Source organism: Camelus dromedarius, chromosome 6, assembly GCF_036321535.1.
Source record: "Camelus dromedarius isolate mCamDro1 chromosome 6, mCamDro1.pat, whole genome shotgun sequence".
In the NCBI taxonomy this organism is placed as follows: domain Eukaryota; kingdom Metazoa; phylum Chordata; class Mammalia; order Artiodactyla; family Camelidae; genus Camelus; species Camelus dromedarius.
In genome coordinates, this window is record NC_087441.1 from 24,596,453 (window position 1) to 24,614,993 (window position 18,541).

Sequence of the window (18,541 nt, forward strand, 5' to 3'; positions counted from 1 at the left end):
GCTCCTGATACTTCCCCTATGTTCTTTTGCACGTTATTTGTATTTTCAACAGGAAACAAAATTTTCCTTGCAAAGAATAGAACTGTAATGGTGGAATTTCAGATTTTGAAAGTAAATAAGATAATACAGTAAAGTACATAAAACATGATCTAAATTCAAGATCCTTCAATTTTGGAGGTAGGTAAAAGCAAGTATATATCAAATGGGCCTAGTTCAAGAGAAGTCTGGACTGCTTTTAATTTATTAAACTATTTGTTCCAATGTGTCTCCTTCTTTATTACCTCAGGCTATTTAAAAGCTTAGCATACTGTGCTTATACCGCCTCAGATAGAAAGGTGACTTTATTTTCAATACATTTGCTATAGAATTGCAGAGAAAGGCTTAAAATAGTATCCTAGCTTGCAAAGCACTTCTGTCAGATTTTGGTGTATTTTGAAAAAATGGTTAAGGGCTTTTAGCCCTGAGGAGTATCCCCCTCCCTCCCCTTAAGGGCAGAATAGTATAGTTATAATGAGCAATCAATGGTTACTTTTTTTTTTTTCTTTTAATGTAGTTTATCCATTCAACAAATATTTACTGAGCACCTGCTAAATGCTTGGGACTTATTAGTGCAACACATAAGCCAAAAATTCCTGCTTTCACATGGTATGCTGATGGTGGTGGTGGTGGAGTAAGGCGCAGGCTGGACTATAAGAGAAAACTGAGAATTCATCCCATGAAAATTGAGGTGTTTTTTTTTTCAGTTGAGCCGGTAAATTGGATTGTGAGAGAATGCCCTACAGCAGTGTTAAATTCACCCCTAGGGCCCAATACCGGACTGCATTTAACTAACAGAAGACTGGTTGCTAATTACAGCTTTGAATTCTTTGAAGGCAGTTTACGTCCCTAAATATCAAAGTAATAACGATTTCAGGCCCTAAGTTATTAAGCGAAGCTCAGGTAAGTATTAATAGGAAATGTGCTGTGGCTCTTATTTGAAATTCTATCCAAATCAAAGGTAGCTTGCCATAAATAGGTAATCTGATTTGTTTTTGGCAGATCAAATTGTGTTCTGGGCCGGCACCCCCGTTCACTAAGCTTCGTGCTCTGCTTTATTTTTACGCTCATGCCAAGGTTCCCAGGTGCCTAAGTGGTAATGTTTTAGCAGCGTCGGAGGAAAAGCAGCATCCTCTGACGCAAACCGCCGAGACGGCCTAAGCCGCTTCGGAGTACTGCGGCGTCAACTCCGACAGGGGTACTAGAGTTGGTCTGACGCCACTCAGGAAAGGGACTTAGACTGTGACCATTTTTACTTTCTAAATGCGTACTTTCTGTTAAAGCAAAAGCCTCACTCCCTAGTTTCCCGTTGGCGTCCGAGAAGAACTCAGCGCTTCCCGGCACAGGGAGACGCGGTATGCGAACAGTGCCGCCGCTTGCCTCCGCGACTTGTCCTCAGCGTGAGATCGTCTTTTTGTTTCTGACCTGGTTTGAGCTGGCCCCACAAGAAAAATGGACCAGACAAGCTAAAAGTGCTGGCGATAGAGAAATCGGGAGGTCCCCTCAGTGCGAGGTAGAGACGCCAGCGCATCACACCCTGTGGACAGACGACCTCTCGGCCTAGCAAAACACACCGCCCACTGTCTACCGCCACTCTGGCGGAGGCGGCTGCTAAAGGCCCGAAGGCGGGGCCGCCAGATCGCGCGAGACCAGCCACGCGACTTCCCAGAAAGCCTCAGGCAATATCTTAATAGCGGCCAGGGAGCCGGTTAGGGGCGGAGAGGTGGGCGGGGCTTGCCCTGATATTTAGCGGCACTGGAGGCCACGCCCCAAATCGGAAGTGACGGAGAGGAGCTAGCGCGTCGAAGATACCTCTATGGTTTTCCTCCCGTGCTTGAGTCGGGAAATGGCCGCTGTATAGTTACAACGGAGATAAGTCCCGGGAACCGTGCTTCGGCCTGTCAGGTAGGCCTTACGTTGCACTCAGATGGCTCAAAGGGCAGTGAATGTCGAGGAGGAGCGAATATTGTTGAATCTTTTGTTGGTAGTGAAGGGTTGGCGGCGACAGGAGAACCCGGGAGACGTTGCGCCGTTATTTATGCGTTTCTTCGTCAGCTTCCCTCAGGTTTTCGAGGCACTACAGGCCGAAAAGGTGGGGGCTGGGGTGAGTAGCGAGAACGGTGCGCGCGCGCGCGCGGCTGCGAGCTTGGCTGGAGACCCACGGACCGCGCGGCCTTCCCCTGCGCCTGCGCACACCTCCCTCTTCAACCCTTCCCCCATTTCCTCGGCCTGGACCCGTGCGCGCGCCCGACCGAACGCTCGGTCCGCGCACGCGCGCTGCTTCCTCTCCCTTCCCCGCCTACGGCTCCCGAGGCGGCGGGAGGTGCAACTTGTGTTCGCTTCTCATTGGCTGGAATCGCCAGCTTTCTTCCTGGCTTCTGGGGTTCTGGTAAAGTAACTGTGACCTGCAGCAAAGAGCATTGGGTAGGTTAACCCCTTTTCGCGTCGTATTTAAGTTGCTTTTTCCAGGCTACAAGCTCTGTGTACGCCTTATTTTTGTTACCCTACTTTGTCTTAGGATCTTGTTCTGCTCTCTCGTAACTGATCCCGGCCTTCGGTGTTGTGGGGAAATTTTCATCGGGGTTGATCTAATCGGGTTCCCCTGGCAACTCTGTCTGTTTTGAAGCGAAAGTGCGCTCTTAACTCCGGGAGTTGGTGCCTAGTTACTGTTTCCTAGCTTGGGCAGCGGTCTTGAGCCGATGGATCGAAGAATGGTTCTGCCACCCTCGGGCCTAAAGGGCAGTTCTCCAGTAGTACAAGCGAAGCCACGTCCTTTCCGCGAGTGATTCAGCCCAGTGTATAGGATCAGAAATGTCACAGCCGTGATTGGTACAGTTGGTGGTATGAATGGGTGAGAGTGGTGAGTTGAGATTAGGGACTTGGCCTTCATTTTAAATCCATAATTGGCTTTGTTTACTTTTAAGATTTATCTCTTAAAATCAGAATTAGCAGCAGTACTGGCAACTACTTTTCCACACAAAACTTTAAAAAAAAAGCATTTTAGAATTGAAAAAAGGTACGACTAAAGTTGGAGGCAAATACGATAAAAAAAAATAATGTAAAGAGATTTGCTACTTCGGACTTGTATCTTTGTCCAGGAACTCCTTTTACTTTTTTTTGGTATTAAAAAGCAAAACAAAATTTCTTTATAAGAATTCTCATTCCAATTGGACTGTCTTGGAATAGTTAGGCTGCTGTTTGGACAATAAAGAACTACATAGGAGAAACCGCTACCAATTTATTTACCCTTTTATGTGGTCCTAGCCAATTTGGGATAACTAACTGATGGGAAGGACTGTGTGTCTAAAGTAACTCATGGTGAACAACTTAAAGCCTATGTACTGATGGCGTTAGCATCTTGTTTTGAGAATACCATACTTTCATCGTTATATTGTGGTAAACACCGGAATCCGCCTAGATTCAGATAATTTAAATGGTGGCAAAGCAAATTCTTTGGCTAGATCTGAGTCTTAATTTGGAAGAACAATCGTATTTTAAGACTTGAAGACAGGCGTGTTAAAAACTTTGTAATTTGTAGGCTCAGGTCTTGTTGAGTTTTTATACGTTGAGTTTTACATGACTGTGGGCAGCTAGCTGTACTAGCTGTGATGAGACTTGTAGAAATGGAGAAATTCTTTTCAGTTGTACGTAAAGCTTTGGATTGGGAGTTTCCAGAAGCTGCGTTCAAAATCATTGAACACTAGCTGAATTCTGTGTAATTTGCAGTGATTTATTAAATAACAGAAGTAGATAAGGGACTCAAGAAGTCCAGTTTATCTCTGGGTACTAAGTGTAAATGTTTAGGTTATAGTTGTAGGTTATGAATTTGTTCATTTTTCAGCTGCAGCTTCTTAAACAATGGCCATCATTGTTATCTCAGAGTCTTAAGCATTTAATATTTTATTTGTACTTCAGGACTGGGGGGAAAAACCCAATCTACAGACATTAATGTGATAATATTACAGACCTGCAATAGTGTATTATTTTGGAATTCTCAAAACTTTTAATTTTTACTTGAGCTAGTATTTCTCCACCTACTAGATGGAGGCTAAAAGTTAGAATACTTTTTAAGGCCTCATGAAGCAGGAAGAGGCACAGCCTGTCTAGAATGCAGCTATTCTTTTTGTCAGTTCTGTGCGTCTTTTTTTTTTTTTTTTAACAGGATGACAAGGAGCTAGATACAACTAAAAATTTGACTAAACCTTTTTTAAAGCCTTTATTTAGAGAAATTTTCAAGCACAAAACTAATGAGAATAATGCACTCTGTTATCATCTAGGTTTAATCATTAATCAACATTTACCAATTTTAATATTATTTGCTTTTTTGTGGAGTGTTCTAGAGCAAAATACCAGTCATTTTATTAAGCATTTCTTGAAAGACTTTTTTATAATGCTGATTAATGCCATATCAAAAGTATTAAACTTACAAGATTCATTCAAAGCCGAATTACTAGATGAACTGCAGGAAAGACTCGTGGACCAGATTTACCAATAATGATAGCTAATGTTTGAGTACATACCATGTGCCAGACCTTAAGCTATTTACATTCATTAGTTTAGTTCATTTAATCTTAAACCTATATGTAAGTGCTTTTATTACCCTTATATTATACCTATTGAAACTGAACCTGAAAGAGATGAAGGTAATTTGTCCATGTCAACTAGTTAACAGTCAAGCCAGGATTTTGAACCTAGTCTATTGGAGTAATAGTCATGGAATAAGTTTAGGATTATTAAAGATGTGAATAGCAATAACTTGTTTACAGTTATCTGGAGCTCAAATTCCCCAAAATACGCTAAAATTAAGACTTGGCTCAACTCTGCTTGGTAGGGTAACCTATAGAATCTACTTTAGGGGGCTTCATCTTGTATATTTTGTTGAACCCAGTTGTCCTTGCTCTTTTCATCACTTGTGTTCTAATGGAACATTATGTTATTCCATAAATAATAGGCTCTGTTATTTAAGAACTTTTTTTTTTTAAATAAAGACATTTATCTTCTTGTATTCCTCAGTGGTTGGTGAATCAGTTGGATAAAGATGCATGAAGCAATTTATTCCCTATCTCTTTCTACAGTCTGTTTATAATCTTGGTTGTAATAAAGGGAAGATTGATTTCTCATTTTGAATTGCATGTATAGGTTATGGCCACATCAGGCACTTATCATGGTATTGGAGAAGAGAGCACAGGAGTTGGGATCAGGAGATCTTGGTCAGATTATGGGTTAACTCTTTACCCTCTGTGACCATGGGCAACCTAAAAGGGCAAACAAATCTTGCGGTTTTCTCCTCTAAACATGCAAGTCTCCCAGATGCTTGAGTCCAAAACTTAGAATTTCGGGGCACTATTGATTTTTCTTTTTTTCTTACTTCCTGTGCTCCACACCACTAACAATTAATGAGCAAGTACTGTTGACTGTGTACTTCCAAACAGATTCTGAATTTGCCTCTTTTTCCATCTTTATTGCTACTACCTTATCCAGCCAACCGTTACCATTGAATTTCAGCCTTCTAATTCGTCTCCCTGTTGGTCTCTCCATGTTCATGCTCGCTCTACACAGCACCTATCTTAAAATGTAAATATGTTGTGACTACAGATCAGACCTTCCAGGGCCTTCTAATTGCAGTTAGAATAAAATCTAGACTCTTTACTCTGGCCTACTTACTAGATGTTGTTTGATTTGGTTCATTCTTGCTTCATACCGTCTTCCTGATCACAGTGCCTCAACCTTCTTACTGGTCTTTTTGTCCTGAATTTGCTACATTTATGTTCTTTGCCTGGAATGCTTTCCTTTCCATGGATCTTTGCAGTGTTCCTCATCTCTAGCTTAACAATTATCTCTGTAAAGAGGGCTAAGGACCCACTTTAGTCTTCCCTTCCATCTCTTAACACATCACCTTGTGTTTTTTGTTTTCTCTCTTCCCCTAGCTTGTACATAAGCTCCAGGAGAGTAGGGAACTTAATGTCTCACTTAAAATGCTGTATTTTCAATACTAGAATAATAGTGCCTGGCATGTGTTGGTACCTTATAAATTGGTATGAATTCTGAAAGTTTAGAGTTCTCTTCATTTGAAAAATGGGGTTAAATATGTAGCTCATGAGATTAGGAGGATTAAATGAGGTGATTTTATTTAAAGTCACCTAGCACAGTTCTTGGCACATGGTTGGTGTTTATTTAGATGTTTAAATCATAATGATTTGTTGATTTCTGTTCCTCTAGTTTCTTTGGAGGGCAGGAACTTTTACATAGTCATGTGTCCCATAATACTTAGCACAGTGCTTTATACATAGTTATATATACATGTTTTTGCTACTTTTTATTTTGATGTTTCCCTTAATTACTACGTTCCTATTCATCCTTCCAATCTTGAACCTCAAATCTCTTAATCTCAGCTGTAGGGCCATGGGTATTGAGGGGACATGGTCTTGATTCACTAGTTTAATCTTATTTCTTCTACTTTGTATTTCCATTTTTAATTACTTTTTTTCATTGAATCAATAACTTGGTAAGATTCATAGATTTTCATGTTAAGCTGGTTTGTGAATTCCTTGAGTATAGGCATGTTTCAGTTTTGTATTGTTTAGTTTCTGCTCCACTAGTATTTTTTTGACTGTCTTTTGTACGTAATTGATAATCACTCAATGTTATTCATGAGGCTAAGCTTTTCAGTAAATACTGAAACAGCTTAATACTTTGTGCAAAATTTAAACTTATTTGCATAGTAATGGTAAATTAGTTTAGGAAGAGCATTGGCTTCCAATAGATACTTATTTCCCGTAAGGTGGTTCTTTTTTTGGAATTTCTATACAAGTATCAGAATGCTTTTAAGCCCAAAGCTTAGATTTACTGTCATGGCTGTTAAGTGAATTTTAAAAATCTGTTTCAAATGAAACTGAACTATATAAAAGGAAGTGGCCAGGAGAGAAAAAAAATAAAAGCATTAAAATAAACTCATACTTCAGATGAGGTATAAACTATAGCATTATGAATACTAACCATTGATACATGATATGTTGTGATGTACCAAAATGACATTAATGCTAGCCACTTTAGAATTTTCTGAGATGACAGCATAACTTGTTTTATAAAGCCCAAATTGCTAAAGTTAGAATTCAGATATTTAAACTAAAAAGTAAAGGTGCTTTAGTTTCATAATGCACTGCTGTGTTCTGATTAAAACAAAAGAAGTTTTAAGTTCCTTTAAGCTTTTATGATTAAAAAGTTATTTCCCAAATCAGTTTCCTGTTCTCTGAAATAATTAGTGCCTTCATTAAGTTTGTTGCAGTGCTGAGTATGATGCATTGTAAACAGTGGATATTTAATTTACCATAATTCAAACTTTTTTTTTTTTTGCTAGGAATTTGAATTTAGAGTTTAATTTCTCAGAACATTCTCTGCAGGAAGAATTTTACAGTATCTCAAAGACTTCACTTGACTGCTTGATCCTGCTTAAACCCAAGGTAAATAGCGTTCATTTTTCTAGTTTTCAGTTTTGGCTTATTTGAGAAAGTGTGGCTACTGAACTCATGATTTAGACAGGTTAAAAGTGGTGTGGTTTGAAGCTTTTGTTTTATATTGGTGGCTAGTATGAAGTAAGGCAGATTTTAAAAATCAGTTTCAGGAAAAAATTCTCTATCTCTTCTGGTAATAGGTTGTGTGTTTGCTTCTACTTCTATAAACACATCTACTTAAAGACTCAGAACACACTAAGCTATTTAAAAATAGAACAAGACAAAATAAGTAACTCTGCTTATTTAACTCATCTTCCTTTATGCATCCAAGAGGAGTTCCATAACAACACTTTTCCCCGTTATGCGGCTGTTAAAGTAATTAAAGTTGATTGCTTATTATATGCTAAACATTGTATTAAGTATATTACATGTATCAACTCATTTAATCCTCACAGCTCTGAGGAAGGTACTGTCTATGTATTTCTTAACTTGGAATTAAGAGTAAGAGAAGACAAAGCTGGTATATGTCTCTTTGAAGATATGTTTTATTCTGAAATAAATATTTGAAACCTCTTGAATCTGTCATTTATGGCTTTTTTGTAAGGAAGTATGTAGACATTGTTGCCTCTTCTATCAACTTGTTTCAGTACTTTTAAATACTATTTAATAATACTGAAGCTAGGTCAGTAGAGTAATTGTGTCTTAAGACATGTTTGGTTATAGGAGGAATGGTTTAAATATATGCCAGTTGCAGGCTATTAGGAAAGTTTAGTGAGTTGATTTTTATGGCAACAGTTACTTATTTTGTATAGTAAGTAGAAATTTGGAAATAGTTGTAGCAGAAATAAAATTGGGAGGCATATATATGTGCTTAGTTTTGTAAAGAGTATATTTTATAGAACTGTTACTGATTCCTGTACCTGGTGTCTGGTTATATTGCATTAAATACTAGGTAGTGTTTAGAAGAGTTAAAGTACTGGTGCCCAAGGCTCTCTTTTTTCTTGTAGTTTCAATATTTCTTTCTTGCAGCAATCTCTCCAGTTTCTTCATCTTTTATCCTTTTTCATCTTCTCACCAGAAAGCTACAGGGTGAACTAGGCATTGTCACATAAGTCCATTTTATTCTTCAGTCATGACTATTGAAAGCAGAGCCATGGCTCCAGCTGTTCAGAGACTTAGTGACCTTTATTCTACTAGGAGACTATGCACCATTCCAAGCAGTATTGTATACATGGAGTGGTCAGTTTAGTCCTATTTCAAGGCCATAAAGCACTTATGATGACTGTCGGGTAGGTTTATTTTATTTTATTTTTTTAGTATTATGCCACTTGTATTTTCTGTTTCAGGTTCCTTATCTGTAATACTCTGATATTTATCTTTTTTACAGGAGAGGTAGGCTTTTGTATTGGGCACGGAATAACATCTAACATACTGCTGCAGTCTGGTACTGCTTTTTCTGGCTTCTGTAGCTGCTGCTGTTTTGAATTGAGGCACGTTGGTGGGGCAGTCCATAGAAAACTTCTGTTCTGTCTTCAGTATTACAGTGCCTGCCATGCAGGTGAAAATAGTTTTAGTCAGGGATAATTGACTGTCTTAGTACTCATTTGAAAAGAATAGATGTGAATAGTGTCCTTTGAGAAACTTATATCTTATAAAATCAATTTGTATGTAAATAAGTTAAATAGTAATGTAAAATTTCTTCACTTCTATTGCAATTTTAACCTTTTTTCTCTCTCATTTGACTAGGAGAAAAGAAATGGGTCGCTCCAATTCTAGATCACATTCTTCAAGATCAAAATCTAGATCACAGTCTAGTTCTCGATCAAGATCAAGATCACACTCTAGGAAGAAGAGATACAGGTGAATCACTGTGCTTTTAATTTATTCAATAACGGTAATTGTACCAACTAATATTTAAGAAGTGGTCACACAGACACAGTGCTAAATTCATTAAGGTATTTTATTCTCAGCCCTGTGAAATGGATCTGTTATCCTTATCTTAGAGTTAGTCCACTGGAGGTATTGGAATGTATTTCCTGCAGATAACGTGGGGGCGGCTATAATGCTGAGATGAAGAGATAAATTGGATTATGTGTAAGAATTACACTGTTTCATAGTTTCTCATTTCTGACTTTGAGGTCTCAATAAGTCTCTTCTTTGTATAAAAATGATTAACTCCAGTTATCTTTCTTCAAATAGTAGTGCATACTTAACAAAGAAAACAAGCCACAAATTGAAAATGAAAGTGACTGTAATCTCATTAAAAGTTAATACCAGTTTATTATTTTTTATATTATCCATGGCATTACATACTCATTACACTGTCACTTGAAGTGCCTGCATAAATGTACTGTAATTTGTTAGTGTGTCCTATTGTTGGACGTCAATTTTTTCCCGTTTTCTGTGCCTTCATTCCTAAAGCCTTTATTTTCTCAATATTTACCTTAGAACTGAGTCTTTCTTCATTGAAAACAGTAAACTTTTACTTTTATATAAATAAGGGCTTTTAAAAAATGTGCATTTTTTTGGCTTTGACAACTTACTTTCATGTTATATTTAACCAGAAGTATTTAGAATAGTAGGACAGAATAGTTTATTATTCTTGCATTGATATTTATTTCATTTTTAGTTCTAGGTCTCGTTCCAGGACATATTCAAGATCTCGTAGTAGAGATCGTATTTATTCTAGAGATTATCGCCGAGATTACAGAAATAATAGAGGAATGAGACGACCTTATGGGTACAGAGGAAGGGGTAGAGGGTATTACCAAGGAGGAGGAGGTAGATATCATCGAGGTGGATATAGACCTGTCTGGAATAGAAGACACTCCAGGAGTCCTAGACGAGGTCGTTCACGTTCCAGGAGTCCAAAAAGAAGATCTGTTTCTTCTCAAAGATCCCGAAGCAGATCTCGCCGGTCATATAGATCCTCTAGGTCTCCAAGATCATCGTCTTCTCGTTCTTCGTCCCCGTATAGCAAATCTCCTGTCTCTAAAAGACGAGGGTCTCAGGAAAAACAAACCAAAAAAGCTGAAGGGGAGCCCCAAGAAGAGAGTCCTCTGAAAAGTAAATCGCAGGAGGAACCGAAAGATACATTTGAACATGACCCTTCTGAATCTGTGGATGAGTTTAATAAATCATCAGCCACATCTGGTGATATTTGGCCTGGCCTTTCAGCGTATGATAATAGTCCCAGATCGCCCCATAGTCCTTCACCAATCGCTACACCACCTAGTCAGAGTTCATCTTGCTCTGATGCCCCCATGCTCAGTACAGTCCACTCTGCAAAAAACACCCCCTCTCAGCATTCACATTCCATTCAGCATAGTCCTGAAAGGTCTGGGTCTGGTTCTGTTGGAAATGGATCTAGTAGATACAGTCCTTCACAGAATAGTCCAATTCATCACATCCCTTCACGAAGAAGCCCTGCAAAGACAATCACACCACAGAATGCTCCAAGAGATGAGGCTAGGGGACGTTCCTCATTTTATCCTGATGGTGGAGATCAGGAGACTGCAAAAACAGGAAAATTCTTAAAAAGGTAAGAACTGAAGTAGAGAATTTAGGTTATAATATTAATATTTCTGTGCTTTGAATTCAGTTGGGGTTTATAAGACTTAAAATTGCTTTGTGATGTGTATTTAGCTCGTTTTACTCATGATTTCTTTATAACTCCAAATTGTTTTTACTTACATCTAGTTATCTTTGGAAGTGAAGTGTTTTAAAAGAAGCTAATTCATACTCCTCCTTTTCATTTTACCCATTTTTAGTCAGTCCAGAATTAAGAATGTGAATGAGAAATGTAGTAGCATAAAGCATAACTAACTGTTAATGTGTGGTAAAAACAGTAAGAATTTACAGAGGTTAATTCTATAAGTGGTGAGACATTAGAAGCTTATTTTGTTCTCTTTACCATTATAACGTGACCTACGTAAATAATGCAGTTATATTACATGTTCTCATATGGTATTATGAACATCCTAGCTGCCAATATTTAATAAATCTGCCTGATCGTAGAAAAGATAAGTGGTATTTCTTTGGCTCTAGTAACATTTCAGAGAGAAACTTGGTTCAAATTCTAATTTTTCAAGTGTTGCTAAGAGTTGCCAGAAAACAATGAAAATGGGTTGCTAAGATAGTATGATTGATTTATAAATGGGGAAATAGAGCAAGCATGCTATTTGTGGTATGGAGCAGTATATCCTAAAACTAATTTTCTTATTGAACTAATATATAGTTTCTACTTAATATTACCAGAAATAATTTTCTATTGCAAAGTATTTATGAAATATTTTGTGCTTTATGGAAGATTATTATATATCTGATACTAACTACAGTGGTGTTTGTTCACATTTGTGAACTCTTATTTTTATATTAGTAGTTAAGTAAGTGAAATAGTCTGAAATTTTGAGTATAAGTAGAATTTTAATAAATAAGTATATCATTTATTAGTGGTTCTTAGCCTCTGACATTAAACTGTGCTGTGTATTATAGAATCTCTGGAAATTTGGGGTTGGTAGTGCAAAATTGTGGACTATGACTAGAGCAGGTTTTTGAGAATGGCTTTACTTTTTTTTAAAACTTTAGAAAGTCTAATATGTAAATTTATTTAAAAACTCAGTACATAAGCTTTATGGGTGCTTTTAATGATTTTTAAAAGTGGAGTCTGAAAAAGTGCTTTTCAGTAGGGTTTTTTCCTCTTATTACTGGTCCTGTGCTATTGGGCAACACATTTAAGAATGCAAGTGATCTGCAATGAATGCAATCCAGAGTTACCATCCTCTTCTTTGCTTATTCACAGGTTCACAGATGAAGAGTCTAGAGTATTCCTGCTTGATAGGGGTAATACCAGGGATAAAGAGGCTCCCAAGGAGAAAGGATCAGAGAAAGGGAGGGCAGAGGGAGAATGGGAAGATCAGGAAGCTTTAGATTACTTCAGTGATAAAGAGTCTGGAAAACAAAAGTTTAATGATTCAGAAGGGGATGACACAGAGGAGACAGAGGATTACAGACAGTTCAGGAAGTCAGTTCTTGCAGATCAGGGTAAAAATTTTGCTACTACATCTCACCGGAATACTGAGGAGGAAGGACCCAAGTACAAGTCCAAAGTTTCATTGAAAGGCAATAGAGAAAGTGATGGATTTAGAGAAGAAAAAAATTATAAACTTAAAGAGACTGGATATGTAGTGGAAAGGCCTAGTACTACAAAAGATAAGCACAAGGAAGACGACAAAAACTCTGAGAGAATAACAGTAAAGAAAGAAACTCAGTCACCTGAGCAGGTAAAGTCTGAAAAGCTCAAAGACCTCTTTGATTACAGTCCCCCTCTACACAAGAATCTGGATGCACGAGAAAAGTCTACCTTCAGAGAGGAGAGCCCACTTAGGATCAAAATGATAGCCAGTGATTCTCACCGTCCTGAAGTCAAACTCAAAATGGCACCGGTTCCTCTTGATGATTCTAACAGGTAATTCCACGTTGATACCCAGTAAATAATCTTTGGGTGGTTCGTTAACATTCTGGTTAATTATTTTATTTTCTGAACATAATTCTCCATTTTCATATTCAAACCAATGGTATATTTTGTTTGTGTGTGTGTGTTTGTTACTGATATGCTCCAGACCTGCTTCCTTGACTAAAGACAGGCTACTTGCTAGTACACTTGTCCATTCTGTCAAGAAGGAGCAAGAATTCCGATCCATCTTTGACCACATTAAGTTGCCACAGGCCAGCAAAAGCACTTCAGAGTCATTTATTCAACACATTGTGTCCTTGGTTCATCATGTTAAAGGTATGTTTTGTATGTTTAATATTGTGAATTTAGTATGTTGAGTATTGCAGATTTCTCTTGCAAAAAAAAGAACAGTTAGGCATAATGATTAATGTATCCCAGGACTAGCAAGTATATGTAGACACCATTAAAATTTTGAAAAAATAGTTTCATGAAAGAGATAAACAGTCTTGTTGGATTAAGACCAATGAAGATATTTAATAAAAAGTGATTGAAATGCTAAATAGAATTAAAACGTATTTTTTTTTTGAAAAATCTGTATCATGATAAAACATGACATAGGTTTATTTAATGCTAGAAGTCTTCTTGAAATGTGCCATAATGCTATATTTGAAGTGCAGAGTGCTTACAGAGTATCTTTCCCTGCATGCATGTGACTTGCGATAATGTACTCTTGGCATAGATTTATAACAAAGTGAGGCAGTATTGTTACTATTATTTATTAAGAATTTCTTTTCAACTTTTAAAGGGACCTGAACACAGTGTTAATGTTTTGTGTTTTTTTTTGTGTGTGTGTGTGTGTTACTTAATTTGTCATAACACAGATAAGCCAGAAAAAAATTTATTAGAATTTTTAAAGGGGAAAAAATTCAAGAAACTTAAAAGTATGTTAGATAAGTAGTGATGATGTGAATAGTGACTACTTAGGATTATAATGACGACATTTCTTTAGGTCCTAAAGATGATAAGGTGTTTTATTTCAACTAATGTAATTAATGATGTTCTATCTTCACCAGTATGTAATTTTAGTCTCAAAGTTACTGATAATTTTCAAAGATTACTTTTTGGGCAGTTGGGTTTTGTTTTTGTTTGTTTTTGTGTTTAAAAGGTAGCTTTCTGTGAAATAGGTTCTTACCCAGGAATCTCCATGGCTGTTGCTCTTAAAAGCTGTTTTTTGAAAAAAAAAGTTTGTCTTTTGACGTGAGAACAACTCTACACTGCAGTAGCTGAAACTTGTAACTCGCAAGTTCTTTAGGCACTTGATACTTCAAAACAATGAATAGTTAATGAATTTCTTTTTGATTGTAATTATTTAAACATGGTAACGAGAGTTTTGTTATTGGACTATAACTACGTTTGTGAACCAGTTTATGACCATATTACTTGGTACATAAATTATGAAATATTAACATTTTTTCTTTTTTCACCTTTTTTGACCTGTCTCCACATTTTACAGTTTATTGCTGGAATTTTGAGATCAGATTTTGATAAAATTTTTCCTTTTTCATTTTCTTTTTTTTTTTTTTTAAGAACTGTAGTTATGTTTCATTATTGGTATTGTACAACCGATCTGAACAGCTCTTACTTAATACAGAGCTGAAAATGCCCAGTGATGTTTTCTTTTTCATTGTAACTAGGTCCTGGAATATGTTTTGAAATGGCAAATCCATGTTTCAAAGTAAAATAGCTGTTGAAAGATACAGGCAAAGTTGAATCTTCTGTCTTCCTGGCAAAAATGGCATAAAAACTGAGTTGCTAGCTCAAATTCCTGGGTTTCATGGAATTATGATTGAGGCACTACCCTTGTAGTGGCCGTTTCAAGTTTTAATGATTGGTTATGAGACATGTGCTGGATATTGGGCGGTAAGTTGACACAGATGTATGTTGACCTGTTAAGCAGATAGCTTGCTTCGTAATGTAACGTTTCATGACTTTATACGTCTTTTTATATTACATTTACAGCATATTTTGAAATGGTGTAAAAACTAGTCAGTGTTGATATTACCAATTTAAAAATTGTTAAAAGACAAGACAGTGATATCAAATGTATTGTCAGGTTTGCCAAGATGCCAGATTTTTGGAGTAATTAGTGAGTTTAATTGATTTAAAAATGTTTTTCCAACCGAAATGGCAGTACTCAGTTTTTTCTTAAATCCAATTTTTTGTTGTCAACATAGCTCTTGATGAAATAATTTTATTATTTCACTAAAACCAGCTGTGTAGTTACTTCAGTTTTTTTGTTTTGTTTTGTTTTCTGTAGTTACTTGAAGTTAAGTTCATTGGTTCATATTGGCAAGGCTTTAAGGACTTTCACATTGTTTCTTTTTGTTCTGTTTGAGGAAGTGTAGTGCGTTATTGAAATGGAATTAGACTCTCAATATATTTATTATTCTTGGAGTATATGTAATATTGACAGGAACCTATAAGGAACTTTGCATCAGTTAACCTGTTGAGGTGCAAGAAGTAAAAGGGACAGGATAAGAGTTCTTTGTAACACTTTGTTCTCTTCTACGAGGATTCTTGAGTATTTTTATTTTCTTTTCACCTGCTACATGCCCTTCTGTCATAAATGAAAATCCCTTTTAAAGATAACTAATTGGGCAGTATTTCTCCTAAATCAACAGAGCAATACTTCAAATCACCTGCAATGACCCTAAACGAGAGATTCACTTCATATCAGAAAGCCACTGAAGAACATAGTACCCGGCAAAAGAGCCCTGAGATACACAGGTATATACTGTTGAATGGGCGTGTAAAAATGTTGTTTTGATAGGAAGATACTATTTAGATAAGGTTTATTGAAACTATACAAGATTAAACGAGATTGTATTGCAACTATATACAAGAGATATAGAACTATAACAGACATTATGACACAAATGAACTTTGATTTATACCTTGAATAAACATGTCCAGTCTTGAAAAGTTTGTAATTTACTGTATCTTAATTTTCAGTTTTATTTGATTTAAACTGGTTGTTGGAACTTAAAATGCGAATTCTTATCACTTTCTGGACTTAAATTGTTAACCATGTTTGTATTTTGGGGAGGGGGTTGGATGCCTAGAGTAAGTAACCCTTGAATTTAATCTGCTTCCAGTAAGTTTGTAAAATAAAAATGCTTGGTGAGAGGTAGAATTGTTTTTCATGAAAACGTCATGAACGTTGTAGTCAGACAGTTACGTTCAACACCTTGCTCTCTCTCACTTAATTGCATTGTGATAACAAATTATTTAATCTCTGAACATCCATCTACAAACGGGTAACAATACCTCTTGCAGGATGGTGACAATTAGTTGTATTGGTTATAAAGTGTCTAATTCAGTGCTTAGTCCATAGTAGGCATGGTTTTGGTGGCAACTGCTGAAGAAGCACTGAGCAGATGCAACTGACAGTAGCTCAAAATGGCAAGGAAAGGCACGAAATAAAACTAAAGAGCCACTGAATGTTTAAAAATATTGGAGATACTTAACAAATAATCCTATTTGTGTGTTCATTGAGAATATTGAGATAATTGTATGATGATTGACACTTAAAATGATAATATTCAATTTAATCAAAACATGTTTTTCTTTTTTTGATGGTTAAAATAAACTTGGTATTTTCAAAGATCAGGCTTCATTTATGTATAAAAATAATAAGGTTGAAGCATTTTAATTAGTTTTTAATAAATATAGTTTTTATTAATTGTTTATTAGGAATTAGATTAATAATTTTGCCATGCTAAATTGGTTGACTGGGAGAGAAACAACTATCATTTCCTTTACAAAAATAGGCACTTTTAGGAATTTTTAGAAGTATAAAGTTAATATGACTACAAATAGACTTTATTTTACATTAAGGAGAATTGACATCTCTCCAAGTGCCCTGAGGAAGCATACGCGTTTAGCAGGGGAAGAGAGAGTTTTTAAGGAAGAAAATCAAAAGGTATGTTTTGAATGAACCTCTTTTTTTATGTTAACTTCAGCTTAGTTAATGTTGTACTAATAAGTATAGTTTGCCTAGGCAAAATGTTTATGGGTATCATCTATTTTTAACTTGTTAAATACGTTATATATATTTATGGTAGTATGTATGGTGTTTCTTCATAGAAAAAATTAAACTGACACTGTACTGTGTATCTTAAGTCACACCCAGAATAATTTCTTTTAAGTGCTAATGAAAGGAAGAAACTAGTTCTAAGAAAAGGGTAAAGAATCAATGAGTAGACAAAGGAAAAGTATAAAAGCAAAGATTCAAATTATATTAGGGTTTCTGTAAAGTGTAGAGGTGAAATGGATGAGTCAGAATAAGTATTTCTTGATTTATGTGTGCCTAAATTAATATATCTAGGTTGTGAAGAGAGAACAAGAAGTTATCTCCAATGCTACTGGACATTTTTGATCTGGACTAAGAAATAAGAATTCTAAGAACTGGTTTACAAATGAACAAAAACTGTCACTATTGGAATATTTGTGAATTGTGGGGGAAGAATGCTTTTAAACTTGAGAAAGGAGCCTGTGAATGACTGGTGTTGGGGTAGGGGGACTCTGTGAGAATGGAGTTCAGTTGTTAAGGGGCCTCTAATTTATTGATAATTTGAAATTGACATTTTCTAGGTAGATTAATCTATCTGAGAGGTCGTAAAAGTCTAGTAGAAATGTAGAGCAAGGTAAAAAGGGATCAACTGTCTTATAATTAAAAAGTTCGGGGACTTGGAAGAGTATTTGCTTGGTTCAAATTCTGGGCATCACCGCGTACTGTCTCTGTGATACCAGGAAAGTAATTAGCTTCTTGGACATTAGTTTTCTAATAAGAAAAATACATCTGTTTTGCAGAGTTGAATAATTGGTCTGTTATGAAAACGTTGGCATTTTTATTACTAGAAGCTGTTATTAACACTTGTAGTATATAACCTTTTTCATAAGGCATACTATTAACTTTTTGGATAAGAAATATAGACCTTGGAAAGAAAGTGGTTTCTATGCATGGGGCATGTTGATTTTAGAAAAATAGATTCCAAGAAATGAATGCCAATTTTGGCTTTTACTTTCAGTACGTTTTGATCAATGTTGGTTAATTTTGTTTTGCGCACAATTTAGTCTATCCTTGTGCTTTGACAAAGTGAGTGAGTGTCTTCTCTCTTCATTACTCAAACCAGATTTTGATCTAGAGGAGAGAAAATAGTGATAACTGATGGACAGAGGGATATGACATTGCTTTTTATCCTTCATCTTGCTAATCTGAATGAACAGTTAACATATATGTAGTACTATGTAATTAATGTATATATATAGTTTGGGGTTTACAAAGTACTTTCGTTTATATTGTTACTTGTGGGCTTGGTAACAACATATTACTAGGTGCATAGAAAGGTTTTTGCTCTTGATTAGATTTTTCTTGTTAGTGTGGGAGCAAATAGGTGAGTAGTTGATATCATTTGGAGATATATTTATACTTTCATTTTTATGAATGTTTATGAACATTATATCTGGTCTTCCCAGACTAAGTACTTCTTATTGTTGAATACTAGCAAGGATGTCCACATTGCTTAGCATCTTACTG

At 36.2% G+C, this 18,541-nt stretch overlaps 1 protein-coding gene across 5 annotated transcripts in view; it reads left to right on the forward strand.

Annotated features, from left to right (window-relative positions):
* Positions 1–1,802: 1,802 nt before the first annotated feature.
* BCLAF1 (BCL2 associated transcription factor 1) overlaps positions 1,803–18,541 on the forward strand; it is a 28,162-nt gene continuing 11,423 nt past the window's right edge. For 2 of the 5 annotated variants that reach the window (XM_010983665.3, XM_010983667.3), the window contains exons 1-8: positions 1,804–1,941; positions 7,394–7,496; positions 9,234–9,347; positions 10,117–11,028; positions 12,289–12,954; positions 13,109–13,278; positions 15,624–15,729; positions 16,840–16,924. In XM_010983665.3, the coding sequence (XP_010981967.1) occupies positions 9,244–9,347; positions 10,117–11,028; positions 12,289–12,954; positions 13,109–13,278; positions 15,624–15,729; positions 16,840–16,924 (2,043 nt within the window). In that variant the 5' untranslated portion in view covers positions 1,804–1,941; positions 7,394–7,496; positions 9,234–9,243. Of the gene's footprint in view, positions 1,942–7,393; positions 7,497–9,233; positions 9,348–10,116; positions 11,029–12,288; positions 12,955–13,108; positions 13,279–15,623; positions 15,730–16,839; positions 16,925–18,541 lie in introns of all 5 variants that reach the window. The other 3 variants (XR_837419.3, XM_010983668.3, XM_010983666.3) reach the window with 3 other exon arrangements.